Source organism: Cydia splendana, chromosome 4, assembly GCF_910591565.1.
Source record: "Cydia splendana chromosome 4, ilCydSple1.2, whole genome shotgun sequence".
Taxonomy (NCBI): Eukaryota; Metazoa; Arthropoda; class Insecta; order Lepidoptera; family Tortricidae; genus Cydia; species Cydia splendana.
Genome location: NC_085963.1, coordinates 10,050,699 through 10,072,543, shown reverse-complemented (window position 1 = coordinate 10,072,543; position 21,845 = coordinate 10,050,699). Strand labels below are relative to the sequence as shown.

The window sequence follows — 21,845 nt, the reverse complement described above, 5'->3', positions numbered from 1 at the left end:
ATGAACAAAATAGAGAAAAGTCTAATAAAATGTTGAAGTGATAACGAAAGTAAAATAATGATTTAGGTGTCCCTACATGATTATTATATGTAAATGCACAGGCAGCTTAAAGCTGATACGTGCACATCAATGTCCACTTGTGTTTTGTAGTCTACGAAAGTGTTCATCGAGTTTGTTTTTAAAAGAGTTTATCGAAGGTGCACTGATCACTGACTCGGGTAAACCATTCCACACTTTCACTACGCGGTTAGACAGGAAGTGTCGTCTGGGGTTGCTACTACTCTGCGTCCGTGTCAGTTTCAGAGAGTGTCCTCTCAGTCTGTCATTTATGTTGCGAGTAAAAATATCGCTTAACCCGGGTACGTTGTAGTGTCCTGTGAGTATTTTATACGTTTCTATCAGGTCACCGCGTTGCCTTCGCTGCTCCAAGGTTGTCAGGCCCAATTCCTTTAGTCTATCTTCATATGGTTGGTTACGAAGAGACGGTACCAATTTTGTGGCTCTTCTTTGGACTTTTTCAATAAGAATTATATCTTTTTTAAAATATGGATTCCAAATTTGGAAGGCATATTCCAGTAAGGGTCTTACATATGTCTTATATAGCTTAATAAAGAGATTCTTGTCTATGTAACGAAAAGCTTTCCTGATCATGTATAAAACCGAATTTGCCTTTTCGGTAAACCCTAAAATATGTTCCTCCCATTTAAGATTGTTAGTTACAACTACACCAAGATCGCGCTGGGAAGCAACACTCTGTAAACTTTTGGAGCCAATATTATATGTGTGCTTAGGGTTATTTTTGCCAATATGAAGTACAGTGCACTTGTCTGCGTTGAGGTTGATACCGAACATTCTATTCATTATTAGTAGGTATCTACCTAATCTACCTACACTACGTTTCTGCTGAATCAGATTAGCTAGGTATATGTATATAATAGATAGTCTTTCCCTTTCACAAACTTTTCTGGAAGTATTGAGCACCTGTTTATCTTTTTCACTCACAGGAAACAATTATCATCACTTACAACAAATACAATTTGGGCACCCTAACGATTGGCGTCTCGATTGGAGATTGTAGCTGTACACCGTACACCGTACAAAACTTGTATACCAAAAGTAGAATGTTTGAATTGTTTTTTGGATGATCAACAGGCATACAGACTGTTCGGAGCGGACGGACACGCGCTCATCGATCTGCTCCAGCGCTCCTCGGAGCCGCCGCCCGCGGTCGGCCAGAAGGTGCTCTGCCGGCATCCCTTCCAGGAGTCCAAGCGGGCCTACGTAATACCGAGCAAAGTGGAACATCTTTATAAGGTACCTACGCTGTATTGTCATATGACTGTCTTAACTAGACTCATGGACATTCTCTAGCGCTCCTCGGAGCCGCCGCCCGCGGTCGGCCAGAAGGTGCTCTGCCGGCATCCCTTCCAAGAGTCCAAGCGGGCCTACGTTATACCGAGCAAAGTGGAACATCTTTATAAGGTACCTACGCTGTACTGTCATATGACTGTCTTAACTAGACTCATGGACATTCTCTAGCGCTCCTCGGAGCCGCCGCCCGCGGTCGGCCAGAAGGTGCTCTGCCGGCATCCCTTCCAAGAGTCCAAGCGGGCCTACGTTATACCGAGCAAAGTGGAACATCTTTATAAGGTACCTACGCTGTACTGTCATATGACTGTCTTAACTAGACTCATGGACATTCTCTAGCGCTCCTCGGAGCCGCCGCCCGCGGTCGGCCAGAAGGTGCTCTACCGGCATCCCTTCCAAGAGTCCAAGCGGGCCTACGTCATACCGAGTAAAGTGGAACATCTTTATAAGGTACCTACGCTGTACTGTCATATGACTGTCTTAACTAGACTCATGGACATTCTCTAACGCTCCTCGGAGCCGCCGCCCGCGGTCGGCCAGAAGGTGCTCTGCCGGCATCCCTTCCAAGAGTCCAAGCGGGCCTACGTTATATCGAGCAACGTGGAACATCTTTATAAGGTACCTGCGCTGTACCGTGATATGACTGTCTTAACTAGACTCATGGACATTCTCTAGCGCTCGTCGGAGCCGCCGCCCGCGGTCGGCCAGAAGGTGCTCTACCGGCATCCCTTCCAGGAGTCCAAGCGGGCCTACGTTATATCGAGCAGCGTGGAACATCTTTATAAGGTACCTACGCTGTACCGTGATATGACTGTCTTAACTAGACTCATGGACATTCTCTAGCGCTCCTCGGAGCCGCCGCCCGCGGTCGGCCAGAAGGTGCTCTGCCGGCATCCCTTCCAGGAGTCCAAGCGGGCCTACGTTATACCGAGCAAAGTGGAACATCTTTATAAGGTACCTACGCTGTACTGTCATATGAGTGTCTTAACTAGACTCATGGACATTCTCTAGCGCTCCTCGGAGCCGCCGCCCGCGGTCGGCCAGAAGGTGCTCTGCCGGCATCCCTTCCAGGAGTCCAAGCGGGCCTACGTTATACCGAGCAAAGTGGAACATCTTTATAAGGTACCTACGCTGTACTGTCATATGACTGTCTTAACTAGACTCATGGACATTCTCTAGCGCTCCTCGGAGCCGCCGCCCGCGGTCGGCCAGAAGGTGCTCTGCCGGCATCCCTTCCAAGAGTCCAAGCGGGCCTACGTTATACCGAGCAAAGTGGAACATCTTTATAAGGTACCTACGCTGTACCGTGATATGACTGTCTTAACTAGACTCATGGACATTCTCTAGCGCTCGTCGGAGCCGCCGCCCGCGGTCGGCCAGAAGGTGCTCTGCCGGCATCCCTTCCAGGAGTCCAAGCGGGCCTACGTTATATCGAGCAACGTGGAACATCTTTATAAGGTACCTACGCTGTACTGTCATATGACTGTCTTAACTAGACTCATGGACATTCTCTAGCGCTCCTCGGAGCCGCCGCCCGCGGTCGGCCAGAAGGTGCTCTGCCGGCATCCCTTCCAGGAGTCCAAGCGGGCCTACGTTATATCGAGCAACGTGGAACATCTTTATAAGGTACCTACGCTGTACCGTGATATGACTGTCTTAACTAGACTCATGGACATTCTCTAGCGCTCGTCGGAGCCGCCGCCCGCGGTCGGCCAGAAGGTGCTCTGCCGGCATCCCTTCCAGGAGTCCAAGCGGGCCTACGTTATACCGAGCAAAGTGGAACATCTTTATAAGGTACCTACGCTGTACTGTCATATGACTGTCTTAACTAGACTCATGGACATTCTCTAACGCTCCTCTGAGCCGCCGCCCGCGGTCGGTCAGAAGGTGCTCTGCCGGCATCCCTTCCAAGAGTCCAAGCGGGCCTACGTTATACCGAGCAAAGTGGAACATCTTTATAAGGTACCTACGCTGTACTGTCATATGACTGTCTTAACTGGATTCATGGACATTCTCTAACGCTCCTCGGAGCCGCCGCCCGCGGTTGGCCAGAAGGTGCTCTGCCGGCATCCCTTCCAGGAGTCCAAGCGGGCCTACGTTATACCGAGCAAAGTGGAACATCTTTATAAGGTACCTACGCTGTACTGTCATATGACTGTCTTAACTAGACTCATGGACCTCTCTAGCGCTCCTCGGAGCCGCCGCCGGCGGTCGGCCAGAAGGTGCTCTGCCGGCATCCCTTCCAGGAGTCCAAGCGGGCCTACGTTATACCGAGCAAAGTGGAACATCTTTATAAGGTACCTACGTTGTACTGTCATATGACTGTCTTAACTAGACTCATGGACATTCTCTAACGCTCCTCGGAGCCGCCGCCCGCGGTCGGCCAGAAGGTGCTCTGCCGGCATCCCTTCCAAGAGTCCAAGCGGGCCTACGTTATACCGAGCAAAGTGGAACATCTTTATAAGGTACCTACGCTGTACTGTCATATGACTGTCTTAACTAGACTCATGGACATTCTCTAGCGTTCCTCGGAGCCGCCGCCCGCGGTTGGCCAGAAGGTGCTCTGCCGGCATCCCTTCCAGGAGTCCAAGCGGGCCTACGTTATACCGAGCAAAGTGGAACATCTTTATAAGGTACCTACGCTGTACTGTCATATGACTGTCTTAACTAGACTCATGGACCTCTCAAGCGCTCCTCGGAGCCGCCGCCCGCGGTCGGCCAGAAGGTGCTCTGCCGGCATCCCTTCCAAGAGTCCAAGCGGGCCTACGTTATACCGAGCAAAGTGGAACATCTTTATAAGGTACCTACGCTGTACTGTCATATGACTGTCTTAACTAGACTCATGGACATTCTCTAACGCTCCTCTGAGCCGCCGCCCGCGGTCGGCCAGAAGGTGCTCTGCCGGCATCCCTTCCAAGAGTCCAAGCGGGCCTACGTTATACCGAGCAAAGTGGAACATCTTTATAAGGTACCTACGCTGTACTGTCATATGACTGTCTTAACTAGACTCATGGACATTCTCTAGCGTTCCTCGGAGCCGCCGCCCGCGGTTGGCCAGAAGGTGCTCTGCCGGCATCCCTTCCAGGAGTCCAAGCGGGCCTACGTTATACCGAGCAAAGTGGAACATCTTTATAAGGTACCTACGCTGTACTGTCATATGACTGTCTTAACTAGACTCATGGACCTCTCTAGCGCTCCTCTGAGCCGCCGCCCGCGGTCGGCCAGAAGGTGCTCTGCCGGCATCCCTTCCAGGAGTCCAAGCGGGCCTACGTTATACCGAGCAAAGTGGGACATCTTTATAAGGTACCTACGCTGTACTGTCATATGACTGTCTTAACTAGACTCATGGACATTCTCTAACGCTCCTCGGAGCCGCCGCCCGCGGTCGGCCAGAAGGTGCTCTGCCGGCATCCCTTCCAAGAGTCCAAGCGGGCCTACGTTATACCGAGCAAAGTGGAACATCTTTATAAGGTACCTACGCTGTACTGTCATATGACTGTCTTAACTAGACTCATGGACATTCTCTAGCGTTCCTCGGAGCCGCCGCCCGCGGTTGGCCAGAAGGTGCTCTGCCGGCATCCCTTCCAGGAGTCCAAGCGGGCCTACGTTATACCGAGCAAAGTGGAACATCTTTATAAGGTACCTACGCTGTACTGTCATATGACTGTCTTAACTAGACTCATGGACCTCTCTAGCGCTCCTCGGAGCCGCCGCCCGCGGTCGGCCAGAAGGTGCTCTGCCGGCATCCCTTCCAGGAGACCAAGCAGGCCTACGTTATACCGAGCAAAGTGGAACATCTTTATAGGGTACCTACGCTGTACTGTCATATGACTGTCTTAACTAGACTCATGGACATTCTCTAACGCTCCTCGGAGCCGCCGCCCGCGGTCGGCCAGAAGGTGCTCTGCCGGCATCCCTTCCAGGAGTCCAAGCGGGCCTACGCTATACCGAGCAAAGTGGAACATCTTTATAAGGTACCTACGCTGTACTGTCATATGACTGTCTTAACTAGACTCATGGACATTCTCTAGCGCTCCTCGGTGCCGCCGCCCGCGGTCGGCCAGAAGGTGCTCTGCCGGCATCCCTTCCAGGAGTCCAAGCGGGCCTACGTTATACCGAGCAAAGTGGAACATCTTTATAAGGTACCTACGCGGTACTGTCGGATGACAGTCTTAACTAGACTACCGGCAACATCTTTATAAGGCATGCTATTGTATTGTGATTTGAGGTCTGACTAACTAGGGGATCCTGAGGAATGATTCAGCACTTCATAATCTTCATATAGGTATGGATATTCTTTCCGTTGGCGATCAAAGTACTTCTTTCAGGAGTCCTATAAGCCTACGGCACACTAAGTGCAAACTAAGTAGTACATATTTATCTTTACACGGTACGTTTTTACTGTAAGTTTAGTCTGCTGACTAGCAAATTCAAGTGCATTTAAATGTTAATATGTTTCTTGATTATGTTGGTTCAACGCACATTATTTCTCTAACTTAAACTATAGGTACTGTAACTTCAAGTAACTTGAACCTAAGGGCATGTGACTTTGTTTACTCTTGTCGTCTCTTGTACTTTAAGTACATTATTAATTAGTGCCATCTGTCAGGCAATGAACTCGTAATTTGCAAGTGTAATACAATTTCCTATATATTTATCTTAGTTGGTATTTATTTGTTATTGTAAACATAACGATAAGCAGACAATGTACCTACTTTTAGTTTGTTTTTTACTTATGGTTATTGCTGTATGTTTATGTAAGTGAACATCGTAAATAAAAGTTCCATTTTTAAAGGTTCCGTCACACAGGCGCGTTTTCCGGGCGGGGCGTGAGCGTTTTATATGTAAAAGAGGCGCGCCCCGCTCACGCGCCGCCCGCAAAACGCGCCTGTGTGACGGAGCTTAAGTGGGACAATTCATTACTGCTTTTAAATATGATAAGATCTGATGGGACAAGTAAACCTGTAAATAGTAAATTTTATGAGGCAATCGTGTTACGGCTTATTGTACTAGAAGCCGATATAAATACTAAACACATAGGAACCAACCATAACTCAGGAACAAATATTCGTGCAAATCATAAAAATAAATGCTCTTACCGGGTATTGGACAAATGGACCCTCTAAAATGGTTACATCAATAAACTAGAATCCGTCGATGGGTTATAATTAACTATTTCTACCGTGAGCTTTCACTACATGTAGATTTAGTTGTTTGGAATACCTATGTATTAATGTAAGATATTATGATTCCAGGTGTGCTGGAAAGACGGCAGGATCTGCTACCCACCGAAGCCGTTGTCCGAGGTACGCCAGCGCGTGCAGTCGTCTCTGCGGACGCTCAGACAGGACATCAAGCGGAATTTGAACCCTACCCCATACAAGGTAAAGCTCATTTTTACACAAAATGGATCAAATGGTTAAATCAGAGTTTTCTGAAAAGTATTAGTCATACACCAGATAGCTCTTAGTCAGTTTAACTCGAAACATGGCGCTGTTAAATCGCGAATTGTGTTGTAGGTATAAGTAGAATAGTAAACAATGTATACATACTTAATTTTTTGCTTATAATGTTTACATCATTTGATAAAATGATAAAATGGGTAGTGAGTAGGGAATGCAATCTCGCACCAAGATTGGCGATTCGAGATCTCACACGAAAAATCTGACTCGAGATAGGGTGTTTCGAGATCTCGGCCGTCACACTTTCGAGATCGAGATTAATCTCGACGAGATCGAGATTAATCTCGACGAGATCGAGATTTGACAAAGTAATTAAAAATGTGTTATTTTGAGCAAAATCTCCTAAGAATTCCGTATATATTACTTATTTAGAGCAGGGACCGTTACCGGTATTCTGACTACAGGTTATTATTGAGGTATAACCGGTGTAATTTGAATTTGGGTATTTATATCACTTAAGCTCCGAATAGAGGTATTCGAATACCGGTATTCAATAGTGTTATCGGTTTAGCCAATTGACAACAAATACCACTATTTGATAGTTTACTCCTAAAGCTATTACCGGTAATAAGTAAGTGCCAATACCGGTTGTAGTAGTACCACGATTCGTTCCTTCGCTACTCGTCAAGGACGTTGTCCGGCCCGCTTGTAAAGTTGTAAATACTTAAGATCCGGATCTTAGAATGCCCGTTTTCATGTTGGCTGGTAAAATTAACTGTTAGGTGATGATTTTCAACGATAAATATTTAATAGCGTTCATTTGATTCATTTAATTGTTTTTTTTTTGTTGATTTAATTGTATTTTATTACGTATGTAGTTTATAATCTCAAATATATGAGCGCCGATTAGACGTGCGCGCCGCCGCCATAAGGAGTCCGCGCGCCGCCGCCGCCGCCGGTAGATTAAAATGCGCGCCGAATATTTTTTATAAGACAGTATTATGCAGCGTTAAAATATGTAATAGGTTATAGTCCGATAAGAAATAGTTGAAATAGGCGCCACTTCCTACGTAACTCTCACATTTTTGACGTAAAATACTTACTTAAACATGGCAATAATTACGTACCTACTTACGGAATTTTTTTGGTCATATAATTTAATTTCTACTATTTTATGTCGCACCAACACCATACTAACTATTTATTATGTGGCAGTACGATTTGCATTAAAATGTGTGATGAAAACATTTATTTACATACAATATATATACAGTGGTACTACTAAACGAAATTAATAACTAGCTTAAATCTAAAATAGGCCCTTGAGGCATTGTACCAAGGATGCTGGCGGCATTTCCTCGCTGTATCGCAATGCTGATACGTTGTGCGAGGTAGCCGCCAGCTCTTCGGTCACCAGTTACGTCAACCAGACGCTTCGCGATTTCTGCGAACAACTTATGCGCGCTGGGACCCCATGGACCTAGAGTTTCAACACCAAATGGTACAAAATGGTACTCTCTACCGAGGCTCTTATATTTGTTACGTTTTAGAATTTCGGCGCTTTCCGCCGCTCCGCCCGCTTTTACAGTAGTCCGTTGGAGGTGGGACGGTGCCAGTGTGTCTACGCAGGTAGCATCCCACACCAACATCCGTCCCAAGCTCCAAGGAACTAAGGACACTCCATCGGGCCTCTTGCCATCATCTCTGATAATGCCAGTCGGCTCAAGAAGAGCAGGCACATTGATGGTGGCAAGAGACCGACGGACTATGTCATTAAGCGACGCATGTCTCGAAAAACGGCCTGCACTTTTTTGACAAGATAATCCGTGGTGTCCCAGTCGGTCCACGTCCGTGCCACAAGAGCATATGTGTGGCGTACACACCGAAACCCCGAGTCGCAAACCAGTCGCCAGTCTAAGGGAGGCCGGATCCAAGAAAGTACCAGTATTGGGCGAAGGATGGGCATGTAGCCAGTAACCGGCTTCCCGGGCTCCGACCGCCAAAAGCCTCGCGCGGTCTGGACCTGTACAGTTGTTTAGGAGAGTATTGTAAGTTAAATCACAGTAAACATTATCCCAACTCCTTTGTGAATTTGGGTTGTCTGGAAATTGTTTGCCTGGGCAAGCAATTTTAAAAGCATTTTTGGCGTCCTCAAAGCCCGCAATCTCACAGTTTGTGGGCAAAGCCCTTAAGATATTTCCTATGAGACCAGACGTGCTATGAGTGGACGCCAAAAAGGCTGGGGAAGCCACACTGGAAATTTTGCGAAAAATGTGTTGTATGTACCATGTACCTATGGGTAAAACACATTTACAAAGTATAATGTCCAGTGTTTTAACCGTTGTCGATTACAGGGCACTAGTGCCAAGTATGCGAAGAGTAAAATTATCACGTTTTCTGGTAGTTTTTATGAATATGAATATGAATTAAACAGAGGGATTTTAGGTGTTTCAAAACCTTTTAAAAAGTCATTACTTGTCGTATTGCAACGTAATGAACCAAATAGATAAAAAAATATTATTACGGTTTTTTTTTCTGTGCGTTCATCAAGACATCAAGAGACAGACCCGATTTCATTTGAGAAATTTCTTACGAAAATATTGAAAAAATTGCATGCATTGTTGTATACCATTGCTCAGATGTTGCTGCATCCTACGATACCCCGCTAAGTTTGATTTAATGTTAATAAAATGACGCCAATGACTGGTAAAATTTTACCACCTACGAGCTATAAAGCTTTTGGAAAAATATAAAAATAATAGGTTTTACTTTAGTTCATAACATAAGTTGACATTATCAGTAAGTGTATTTGTAATTAAAAATGCAATTATTCTATATTTATTAAAAAAAAAACATGAATTTGACAAAACAAACCTTATGCATATAAAGTACTGTATACTAACTAGGCAACGTCCAAAATACTAGACGTCTTTTCATTATGCGGCGTATCTTTTTATTTACACCGACTGGCAACATCCAACATATTTGACATACCTATGTTTTTTTCGAAACTATTATAAATAGATTTTTTTCATGATTTTTCTACAATAAACAACCACATAATAAGATAATAACACCAAAAAAATGATACTAACACAGTTTTTTGAGATTTTTTTTTCTCTTGTCGATTTAAGGGTTAAGCATGGCTTTTCATTATACGTCTTAATATTGAAAAGTTGAAAAATTCCACGCCGCCGCCGTGGATTTTTTTCTGGCGCGCCGCCACCCAATTTTTTTCGACCGGCGCGCACGTCTAGCGCCGCCCAATAGGCATTTAGCCGGCGGCGGTTCGCCGGTCAAAATTGGTTGGCGGTGGCGGCGAATCGGCGGCGTAGCCTTGAAAACTTGGTTTATGCGAAGAGAATTCAAACCTTAATTCATTTAATTTCATTTCATTTAATTTATTGAATTATGGTAGGAAAAAAGTTTTTCATGGCATTAACTGTAGATAAGCAGCATAATGAACATCTCTTTATATTGTGAGGTTACTGTTAATTGAATCTATCACTAATTCACTACACTTTATAAAACAAAGTCCCCCGCCGCGTCTGTCTGTAACTATATGAATGTATGTTCACGATGAACTCAAATTAAAACCTACTCAACTGATTTTCATGCGGATTTCAGCTATCAATAGAAAGATTTTTGAGGAAGCTTTAGTTTAGGTGTACAATTTGTTAAGGTTTTGTGTAATCCGTGCGAAGTCAGTGCGGATAGCTATAGTCAAATATAATAGTTATTATATGTACGTATCGCCAGGAGAGGTGAATGATTACACACACTGCTCGCACAGACCACCTACTAATCGCAAAAATAGTATGAATGAATCAATGAGTGAATGTGACTTAAATGTACGATATTAAAAGCCTATAAAAACCCCTTCAAGAAACTTTTTTGCAGTTGATATCAACTTGATATTGGTACGAAATACGGAACCCTAAAAAGAATATTAATTTCAAAAATGTCTCAAAAAGTGTATTGAACAACTATTTACAACTAATATTGCTCAAAGGTTAACTGGAAGAGATCCCTTAAAGGCATAAGTTCGCCTTTGTACTAATGACGAATGTCATTTTTCCTGTTTTGTTTTGATTTTTGTACAATAAAGTGTTTTACTACTACTACTACTATATTAAAGCAGAAGGAGTTGAAAATAAAGTTCCAGTTAATCCTTGTATAATATTCGCTGAAAGTTGTTGAGCATTAGACTTTTCTGAGTGAGCACTCTATGTATTTTTTTCTTTATGTGGTTAAATGCACGTAATGATTATTTTTAGATATAATTTTAATTTATATTTTTGTTCGGTAAATAAAACAAAAATATGATATGAAAAGTTTTCTTGATTTCTATTTAAAGTTAATTGTTTTTATATAAAGTACCATCTCTTAAAATATCGGTACCTAATTTGTTAGCACGTTATATAAAAGCAATAAATTCCCGATCAAACTAATCTGCATAGCATTTGCAACGACAACGTGTGTAAATATCATCGTTAATGTCAAAATTCTATGAAAATATGACGTTTATATTATAATAACACTCCCTCACTTTGTTCTGTTCAAATCGGTGCAAAGTTAGCTTAGACAGACTCTAGTATCTAACAAGGTCACGCCGATGCCACACCGATAGCGCAGAATTTTGGCGGCGGCGGCGGCGCGAAAATTTTGGCGGCGCGGCGCTCATATTTCATATGGAAATGTTTTCTGGGATTAATTATTTTCATTAATTCATTCATTAACCTCGTGCCTTGAAACGGTCGCAACGCTCAATTTTACAGATTTCGAACCACTTGCTACGCTCGTGGTTAAATCATGAAATCTTTCGCTTGTACAGCGATCAATATAAGCATGAGCAAAAAGAATAGATAGTAAGTTACATATGTCTTTGGCATGAGGACTTAACAACAACTTTAACCTCTTGTCGCAAAGTTTTTGGTTACTCTTTGATCAAGTGCAATGAATACCGGCATTAAATACGAAAACCATTACCGGTATACTGAATACCTGTTATTATTGAGGTATTAATGAATACCGGTATTTCATTATGTCAATTAGTGTACAAATAGCGATAAAGACAAAAACGGAATGACAGCAATACCTCTAATGCGAATATAGGTATAACATTTTAACCGGTATTCGTTTGACAGTTTTTATACAGGTATTTAATAAAACCGGTTATACGGTCCCTGATTTAGAGTACGTCATGTTTTATTTTGTAGATAAAAACAACAAATTAATCAACATTTAATTAAAAAAAAAACTACTTATATTAAAAAAAAACAAACATGTTTGTAGCTCTACTTGCATGTAATTATGAAAAAGTGGTAATACTCGTAATTATTTTTAATTTTACAAAATTGTAAGCAGAGCCAGTAACATGCTTAGTTGATATTTTTGACCAGCACTCAACAACTTACAAAAAAATGTAGGGTACGCGAGCAAAAATCATAATAATTGTGACTGGATACGTTAAGTTCGTCCGATTTTTCCGCACAGAGCGCGCCACAGTGATTTTATCGTCAGTTAAAGCCGGACGCACACAATAACACTGCCTGAACAACATGAACCTAAGGTCAAAAAGATTACTCAAAACAAAGTAATTCACACGGATGTATCTTTCAATCTCGTTCGAGATCTCGAAAATATTAATCGAGATCCCGATCGAGATTGCTATAATCGCGATTTCCTGTCAACGAGATTGAATCTCGAAAATTCGTGCGAGATCTCGAAATTGCGAGATCGAGATTGCATTCCCTAGTAGTGAGCCTGCCTGCGAAGCCGATGGTCCTGGGTTCGAATCCTGGTAAGGGCATTTATTTGTGTGATGAATACATATATTTGTTCCTGAGTCATGGGTGTTTTCTATGTATATCAGTATGTATTTATATATATAAGTATGTTTATATCGTCGCCTGGTACCCATAGTACAAGCTATGCTTAGTTTGGGGCTAGGTCGATCTGTGTAAGATGTCCCCAATATTTATTTATTTATTACGCAAGACACTTACCGCTAATGTTTGTAATCGTCAGGTGGCGGTGAGCGATGACCTCTACAACTTCATTCACGACTTGTGGCTGCAGAACGCGCCCATCGGGGAGCTCTCCTGAAATTAGCACTTCTCTTACCCACTCATAATCACCAATGTTGCATGTTTTCTTTCCTAAAATTTACCCATTTGGTAAGCTAATTGCTTGATTTTCGTGCGGCCATTAGAGCACTAGTAAAAAAAAACATTTTATTAACACCTCAACTCCTACCGTCGCGATATCTGGTTGGCAGAACAGTTGCCTCTGTTGCTCACCCTCACGCATACAAAAGGTAGAAGCGCTGGGAGATGAGGGGTTGATAATAATTATATGTACTTAGCATAAGATCACTATTGTATTTATTAATGAAGAGATACTAGTCACAAATAAAATTAGTCAAAATTCAAAATCAAAGAAACTTTTGCAATATGTTTATAACATAAATATAATAACAATCAACCAGTGTATTGATAAGCAATCTACAAAAACACTTTTACAAGATTTGTTATATTTATATGAATGGTAAGCATAAGGATAGTCATGAAAATATTTGCTAACAGATATAATATATGCTTTAGATTGTAAGTAGTAATAATACCACGAAAAGTTAAGTACATTAATGTAATGTGGATTACAGCCCAGAGAATGATTTAAAACCCTGTAGTCATTTGTAGGGTATAACAGCACTCTTGACTCTGGAGTGTTTATTTTTCCAATTTAGAGGAACACAATGTACAAAACATGTATTTATATTTTATTCCATATAGTTATGTAGGCTGCTCCATTTACAAAATAGTGAGTAAATCACTAAATGCTGATTATAACTAATTTTTTTACTATATGTGTTTTTTTATACGTTCACAATTTTTTAGGTCACAACCCGCTATGTTTATAAACGTACGAATTATGTGTACTTTATGAAGTGCATTAATTGTATTGATTAATCACGATATACATTTTACATATTTTTTGTGCAATTTCAAGTGCAAGCATATATTGTATGATTGCGAAATGTGCTTATTTTGTACCTACATATATTTTTATATGGTTGATGGAATTGAGTAAGCAGGATGCTAACACTCGTACACCATGAACACAAAATGTCACCCTAAACATGAATTCCTGTGAGATATCTAGGACCAAGATGCATACATCTGTCATGTACTTCTAAATGGACAAATAACTTAATTATACCACATAATAAAAAATAGTATTTCATACTCACACCGTCTAACAAAACCAATATTTGGCAGCATAAGATGGTTAATGATATAGATTGAGTGATATACCACTGGCCATACCTTTGTGATAAGCGTATAGTGCAAAGCTTGTTTCATTTTTTAAAGTTATGGAAACAAAAAATTTGTTTGCTCAGTTTACAATTAATTAAGTGACATTTTACTTGACGTAAAAGTCGAGCAATGAACACTTATTGTGAATTTAGCCAATCAATGCGAGGTTAAATACCTATGTATTTTTATCTAAACGAAATTAATTTAATTTTCTGCTGTATCCTATTAGACTAAAAAGTAATTTTAGATAATTTAACTAAATACAAATTGTCAGGCCCCAAATTAATAATTATTGTTATGAATCTATTAAGATAACATTAATTACTTTTACTATGATGCAAAAAATCCCAGAAAGTTTTAGAAACCATAAACATCGATTAATATTTATTGTTTGTATATTATGATGAAATAAATTAAGCGGTATGTAGTACCTATACCTATGGGTGGTATTTCCATTTGTCCAATATCTTGGTCCAATGTGTATTTGCATCTCCGCGAATGAGACGTTGCACAAAAAAATGCACATTGGACAAAGAAATTGTACAGGTGGAATACAACCCTATAGTAATTAACGTATAAGTAGTGGTGACACCACATGCTACAATTCAAAATTATATCTAGTTTCTTATCATGTCACTTAAATTATAAAGAAATGGAACAAATGAGTAAAATAGGTAATCTGTATTCCCCACAGACTTGAATATACCCTAGATGACGCAAATGCATGTACTTCGCGTGTCCGAACTCTGACCAAGCGTCGAGGTTGGCCGTCGCTATTGACAGTCCACGCACGTCAGTAGTTGCAGTCGATAGTCCGTAAAAAATTAAAAAAAGCCTCGTTGCGTGATAATTAACTGCAACAGCCCAAATATTGCAAGCACCCAAGGGCAAGGACATATTTCCTATCACAGGTAAGTAATTTTAAAATGATATTATGCGTGAATTCATTTTAAACAATTTTTTTAAGTATTCCAGGCGGCTTAGCACGGTCGCGTTTTTATCCCTTGTCACCATGCCTGTCACGTTCTAACAAGTACGTAAGTGCGAAATGGACGCGCATAGTGATAGACGATAAAAATGAAACCGTGCTGCGCCCACAGGTTGTGTTTCCAATAATGTACCTAAGTAACTACAGATTAACGTTACAAAACTATGTTTACATTACATTGCGCGTTTGCTTTGAGCGTTTGATCTGACATTGTGTGTTAAAGAGTCGATGAATATCGGAACAGCGATACTGTCGCGCATAGTACTTCGTGGTACAGCCCATTTATCATTCGTCTGTCAAATTTAGCGACTAGTGTTGTTCGGTCTACCGATCGTTTCTAATAATCGATTTTAATCGATATCGGACATATGAATGATATTACCTATTCAAAAAAACTATTAGTAGTTGTTATTGATAAAAAAAAATCATGTGCTAATTTTACGACACTTTTAAAAGGAAGGGTTATTTAACCACATACTATTATATATCTGCCTATACGTTTAGTAGGGTTATAAATTTCTATTGTGTTAAAAAAACTTTCAATACTTTTGTTTTCCACATGATCCAGTCATAGATTTTGAAAATACCAGTTTCATTGAAGGGAAAAGTTGGGAAGTAGGTCATTCGTCTGTTTTTATCATTGGTCTGTCTTTATCATTCATCTGTCAGAAAATCGATGTCATTCATGACAATTAATAATCGATTTGTGATTTTTGGCGTCGTTCGCAGGGTAGCGGGGAGTGAGCAAGCGAGACCACAGATATAAAATCTATGAGTATGAGCAAGACAGTTGAATCGTAGCGGGGCAGAGGGGTATTGATGTCTTTGAATCGGTTAGGATTTCCCATCACTAAATTGCGGCTGTGACGTCACAGTAGGTGGTAAAAAGTCGGCACGCTTGGTTTCAATACAAATCGTGATATTTGCTTCATCTAGGGTATATTTAAGTCTGTGGTATTCCCAATGTATGAACACTATTCTGTCAGATAAGTAAATAACAAGGACAGGGGCCCGTTTCTCATAAGCTTGTAACTTGTAATACAAGTGGAAGTCCCTTTCTAACATAAGCTGTCAAAAAGTGACATCCGCTTGTTTTACAAGTTACAAGCTTTTGAGAAACGGGCCCCAGGTAGTCTCAGTATACAGTTGCGATCTTCAGTATTGATGATGACAAACACTGTCATAATGACGTGGCTCTCATGATATTTATAGATGGCGCTACACACGTTAAAAATGCATACATAATGTGACTGAGGTTTCTGTGAGACGCTACATAGATCATCACAACTGACCTGCTAGCATGAGTTGCGTTTTTGCAACGGTTCGTTGCGACTGCAAGTATGGATTCGTGAGCGAGAACGGAACTCATGCTAGCCGGTCTGGGGAACACAACTAGAAAATCCATTGACACAGAAATTGAAATATTACGTGAGTTACCATTATAAAAATATTTGATCACAACTTTGTATAAGTATACTGATTTTCAGTCTTTATTAATTATTTGTCTCTTCTTATTTGTATGTACCACGGCAATAAAAGAACGCACTGGCCTATATCAAGAACATAATTTATGTGCCTTCAAAACAAAGCATTATAATGTAAGTGATCAATGCACACATTTTTATGAATAATTGTAAGCTATAAATGTTGTAATAGAGATATCTATTTAATTTTGTTAAATACATAATAGTATGAGTTTTATTGTTTGTGTTTTAATTAACTACATCATTTAATCAACTCATAGCGCAACACCGTAAATTAATGAAAGAAATACCGAGGGAAATTACAGCAGCCTGTAATAACAATAACAGCAACCCTCAAACTGTCACACAAACTTAGCCACCGCCATACAATCGAAGAAATTCTTTCGTAATCACGACGACACGACGACGACGACGTTTCGTTTCGTACGACGTTCTGAAATGACATGAACATTTAAGTAACATTTATATTTATTTCTGGTACACAGCATCAACGACATTGGATATGTATCGATATGAAAACATAGCAGATACTTTTGGTAGTTTTGGTCGTTGTTTCATCCCCTACTATTGTTGCTGACTGTACTAGTTTTCGTTACTAGAAATTGTAATAAGTACAAAGAAGAGTGAGTAAAGTTTTACATGCAAAACTTCTAGATAGAGTTAGACCAAGAAAAGTCAGCAGCGATTTTGATAGCCCACGCAGTGCAAGTGTTATTTATACGTCATAATTACATAAAAGTTTGTCGTTTAAAATGACACTTGCACTGCATGTATAATTATACTTATATTTATACTTGTATAATTATAATCAATTCTTATTTTCCTACTTGACGATCATAATATAAATTCGTATAGATTAGTGTAAAATAATTTATATGGAATTTCATATTATGAAATAAATAAATCTAAATCTAAATCATGGGCTATCAAAATCGCTGCAGACTTTTCTCGGTCTGACTCTACTCGCTCTATTTTCTTTGTATAACAACTTTAAAAAAAAAGCGATGTGTTGAATTATATATTATAATTTATAAGTCTATGTGTTGAATGGAGTAATCAGTTCCGTTTTTCCTTTTGTGCTACAGAACGAAAGAATTATATAACCCTATTTTTATTAATAGTATTTATGACAAGTTACATCTCAATTAGCGTGAAAATATTTACTACGAAATAAAAAAAATATTCCTGTTTTTTTTTCACTAATGATGACTTTTAAAAGTTGATTCATGTGTAGCGTCAACTAGCGTCTGCGCTGCGAAACGTAACGGAACGGAACGCCGAACGGTATCTGACAACTAACCTCAAGACTGATTTTTTATCGTTTTATATACTTACGACTTACGCGACTCTAGTGGTTTCTACCTCATATAAGCTGATAGCAGAGACCGGTGACGCGTAAGTGTTTTCTAAATCATATAGTTTACTTATTTCATCCAGATTTTCGTTGCGTTTACTTACCGTTACGTGTAACCTTACTGTGCATTTACCGATATTTTCTATATTCTATAGTACTTAAGCCACAACCAGTTTTAACCATTTGTTTGGTTTATAATATTCGCTTTGTTTATATGTATTGCCTAATAGAGTTTCACTCGGTAACTTCAAGATTTTTACGTCTAAAGCTTATTGAAATGAAAACCCGGCCGCGAACACTGTAGTACAATGAACTTCGTACTAACATAAATAAAACTACAATTTTACGAACTTTCCTGTCGACAATTTCCTGTCTTTGTGCAGCTAGCTATGGGAATCATTAGGTATTCAACAGTACTCATTACCAGTGATCGTACATTTTCCAGCATTTTTGGTGCAGCAGAGTGGTGTTAACGGAATTGGTATAGATAATTTAAACTGAAATCGTAAATTAAGGTTAATATTAACGTAATTAACGCTAATTAATCATTAGGGTTGAAATTATTTATACCAGTTCCGTTAACACCACTCCGCTGCACCAAATCGATTCGCGTGGTGTTAACGGAATTGGTATAGATAATTTCAACTGAAATGGTAAATTTTATTAAGGTTAATATCAACATAATAAACGCTAATTAATCATTAGGGTTGAAATTATTTATACCAATTCCGTTAACAACACTTTGTGCACCAACAATGCTGGAAAATATACGATCCCTGCTAATTACATATACATGCCCAATATATTTATTATTGATTACTTACTATATAAATTGTTTATAGTGCACCATATCGGTTTATTCTGTGTTATGCTATATTTTTGTGCTGCTTAGTTGAATGAATTTGGATTTTATTTTTATGCAGTTAATTAGTCATAAATTATATCAACAAAATGTTTACAATGTAACATTGAAGGTATGTGTCAGAGTACACATTGAAGTATAAACATAATTACAAGTATTTTAACATATCCATGAGTAGGTTTATCTACCACTGACAAAACAATAACAGTGAGTCAGAGTCTATGGAGTTGAATCTAACCAAGAAACATTGCTGGTGAAACACATAGCCTTTACTGGAAACCACAACTAAATAGACAAAGCAATTCTGGAGTTAAATGGGAAGACTATTTTGTCTTCACAAACAAATAAACAAACAGCCTCTCACCTTGAATAAATAGACTGTCTCTATTCTGTCGGGTGAAATAAAAGACAATTACATCTCAAGTCATTTATTTATATTCCTGTAAGTGTAATACAGTAAATAATTAAAAAAAAATAGTTTGTAGACAGTCATGGTTTGTCATGGGCGGCGCTATTACCAGAGCCTTAAGCAAGCAAACAAAGCATAATAGTTGGTCAAAAATGAACAGCAAAGTCTCAATGACACACAACAAAGTACACATTGAGTCGAAGATTGTCTTATCCCTTTATAGGGCACACATAGATTTTATAATATGGCAAAAATGACACCCTATAATATTATAACACCATTTTATGTACTTATTTCTTAATCAGGATCTTTAGGAGTTTAAAGAAGTAATGACGCGTGAATCATGTATTGATTTTAATTTTGCCCGTTAAAGGGTTACAATTCAATTCAATTCAATTCAATATCTTTAATGTCAAAAAACACATGTCAAAATATACAATAGGTACACAATAAAATGAAAAATACATAATCCACACAAATTAAAAAGGAATATATACAAATGTCAGAGTACATAATATATACAATGTCAAAAATAGTGGTATATACAAATGTCAATAAAACTAACAAAAATTAAAAATTAAAAAATACAAATGTCAAAAAATATTACTAGACTCATTTTACATTAAATTTACAATAAAATTCTTTTACCGTGAAAAAAGCCTGGTCAATCAAAAAATCTTTCAATTTTTTAACAAATAGCTCATAAGAAGCCGCCTTTTTTATTTCACGGCTCAGGAGGCCGATTTTTGAATTTCGACCACTCGATTTCGTGTATTTAGTTCAATAATATCTCCACTAATAGGCATTTAAATTCTACTAATAGAATTGAAAACGAGTAGTCAACACCACTCGATTCCAAATGTCTATCGCTCGTATTTCAAAAATTAGCATTTGGCCCAGTTAAATTAAGGGTTTCACCTCGGAATGAGAGATAATAAGCTGGAAACTCGTATCCACCTTTGTTATGACGTATTAAAGGTTCTCTTCAAAGTCGACGCATATATCGTGTGCGCGTCGGAAGTTATTCCAGGTCAAAGGTCATAAAATTGAGTTTTAATCAGGAAATTAAACTTTATAGCCTTTAACTTAAGGTATTTCTACAGGAAAGAGGTAGATTTTAAGTACTAATAATACAAGAAAATGTTTTCACATGCTTTTATTTAACTCCCGAAATCTTTATTTGTAAAACACTGATTTAAACTTTCACGATTATTAAACATTATCAAACTGCACAACGGGACTTAATCGCGTATTTAAGTTTTAAGATTTACCTCCGACGTTTCGACGGGGACAACGCCGTCCTCGAAACGTCGGAGGTAAATCTTAAAACTTAAATACGCGATTAAGTCCCATTGTGCAGTTTGATAATATCTTTATTTGTAGTTCAAATAGCGAGTTGATGTAGTTTTCAGTTCATGCTTATTCATTTTCTTTGTTAGAAAGTACATTATTTTTGTTCCAAAAATAGATTCCCCATCCTTAATTTATCCGGAAATGATATATCACATGCCGTAATATGTATAGCTTTAGAGAAATGATGCTTCAATTGAAGCGCGGCAGCTTCGAACTTATCCCCCTCCCCTCCCCACTAAATGTGCCGTGGCTCTCGATGGCTCCCGGTCAGAATCTACTCAAGACCAGCTAAGAATCAACTGTGCCAAGTTTCAGCGCATAGTCACAAAATGCAAGGTGACAGTTCACTATCAAACCAACTAATAGTACGTATGTCTGATCACTGCGCTTTCTGTGCCCTATATCTTGAAAACGGCTAATTTCATGAAAAAATGTTCGACGCCTAACGTGTCACAAATTTTATGCTCTACAACTCTTCCCTACATGTAAACAGCGTTGGAGCTATAGAAATCTTGGTATTCGCGAAAAACCGATTTTCATGAACTTTGACCTTGAATATCTTGTGACGCGCACACGATATATGCGTCGACTTTTAAGAGAACCTTTAAAATGCCATAACGAAGGTGTATACGAGTTTCCAGCTTATTATCTCTCATTCCGAGGTTGACCCTCTTTTTAGGCTTAAGATGACTGGCCCAATTTCGCCGTTTTCCACCGATTTTCCAGTGACGAAATCGAGCGATCGAAATTCAAAAATCGCCCCCCAGGCTGTTATAAATTTTAATGCCAACTACCCCCAGCGAGTTGGATGATTTTACGAGCCTGACAAGGACAGATTTAATATCGCGATCAGTTTGCCTTTGATCAGGTCGACGCATAACAAAATCACTCTTGTGCTTAAACATATATTTTGCTACCTCAAAAATGTATAAACAGGGCACTGTTAGAATTTTTAATTCCCGGAAATACTCTTTTGTTGGAGTGAATGGCGGCAACCCAGACAACATTCTAACAGCCCTCTTCTGCAGTATGAAAACTCTATCCCTGTCGGCTGCCAGCCCCCAAAGGTCAATACCGTACACAAGGATCGAGTTTAAATACGCGTAATATGCCATACGGAGGTTCTCACGTGAAAGTGCAGGAGCAAGCCGAGACAGCGCAAACGACGCTTTGGCAAGTCTACTAGTAAGTGAATCAATATGTTTATCCCATTTTAAGCCGCAATCAAATTCAAACCCAAGAAACCGCACGTTCTGCACCTGTGGAAGCGTAATATTATTTATTGTTATGTCAAGGGGAGTGGGAT

The 21,845-nt window shown here is 39.7% G+C and overlaps 1 protein-coding gene across 2 annotated transcripts in view; it reads left to right on the top strand.

The window, feature by feature from the left end:
• The window catches only part of LOC134789820 (nicotinate phosphoribosyltransferase), a 32,116-nt gene extending 15,336 nt beyond the window's left edge, over positions 1-16,780 (top strand). For both annotated transcript variants that reach the window (XM_063760472.1, XM_063760471.1), the window contains exons 9-11: positions 1,153-1,314; positions 6,624-6,752; positions 12,801-16,780. In XM_063760472.1, coding sequence (XP_063616542.1) covers positions 1,153-1,314; positions 6,624-6,752; positions 12,801-12,878 — 369 coding nt within the window. In that variant the 3' untranslated portion in view covers positions 12,879-16,780. The remainder of the gene's footprint in view (positions 1-1,152; positions 1,315-6,623; positions 6,753-12,800) is intronic.
• Positions 16,781-21,845: the final 5,065 nt, after the last annotated feature.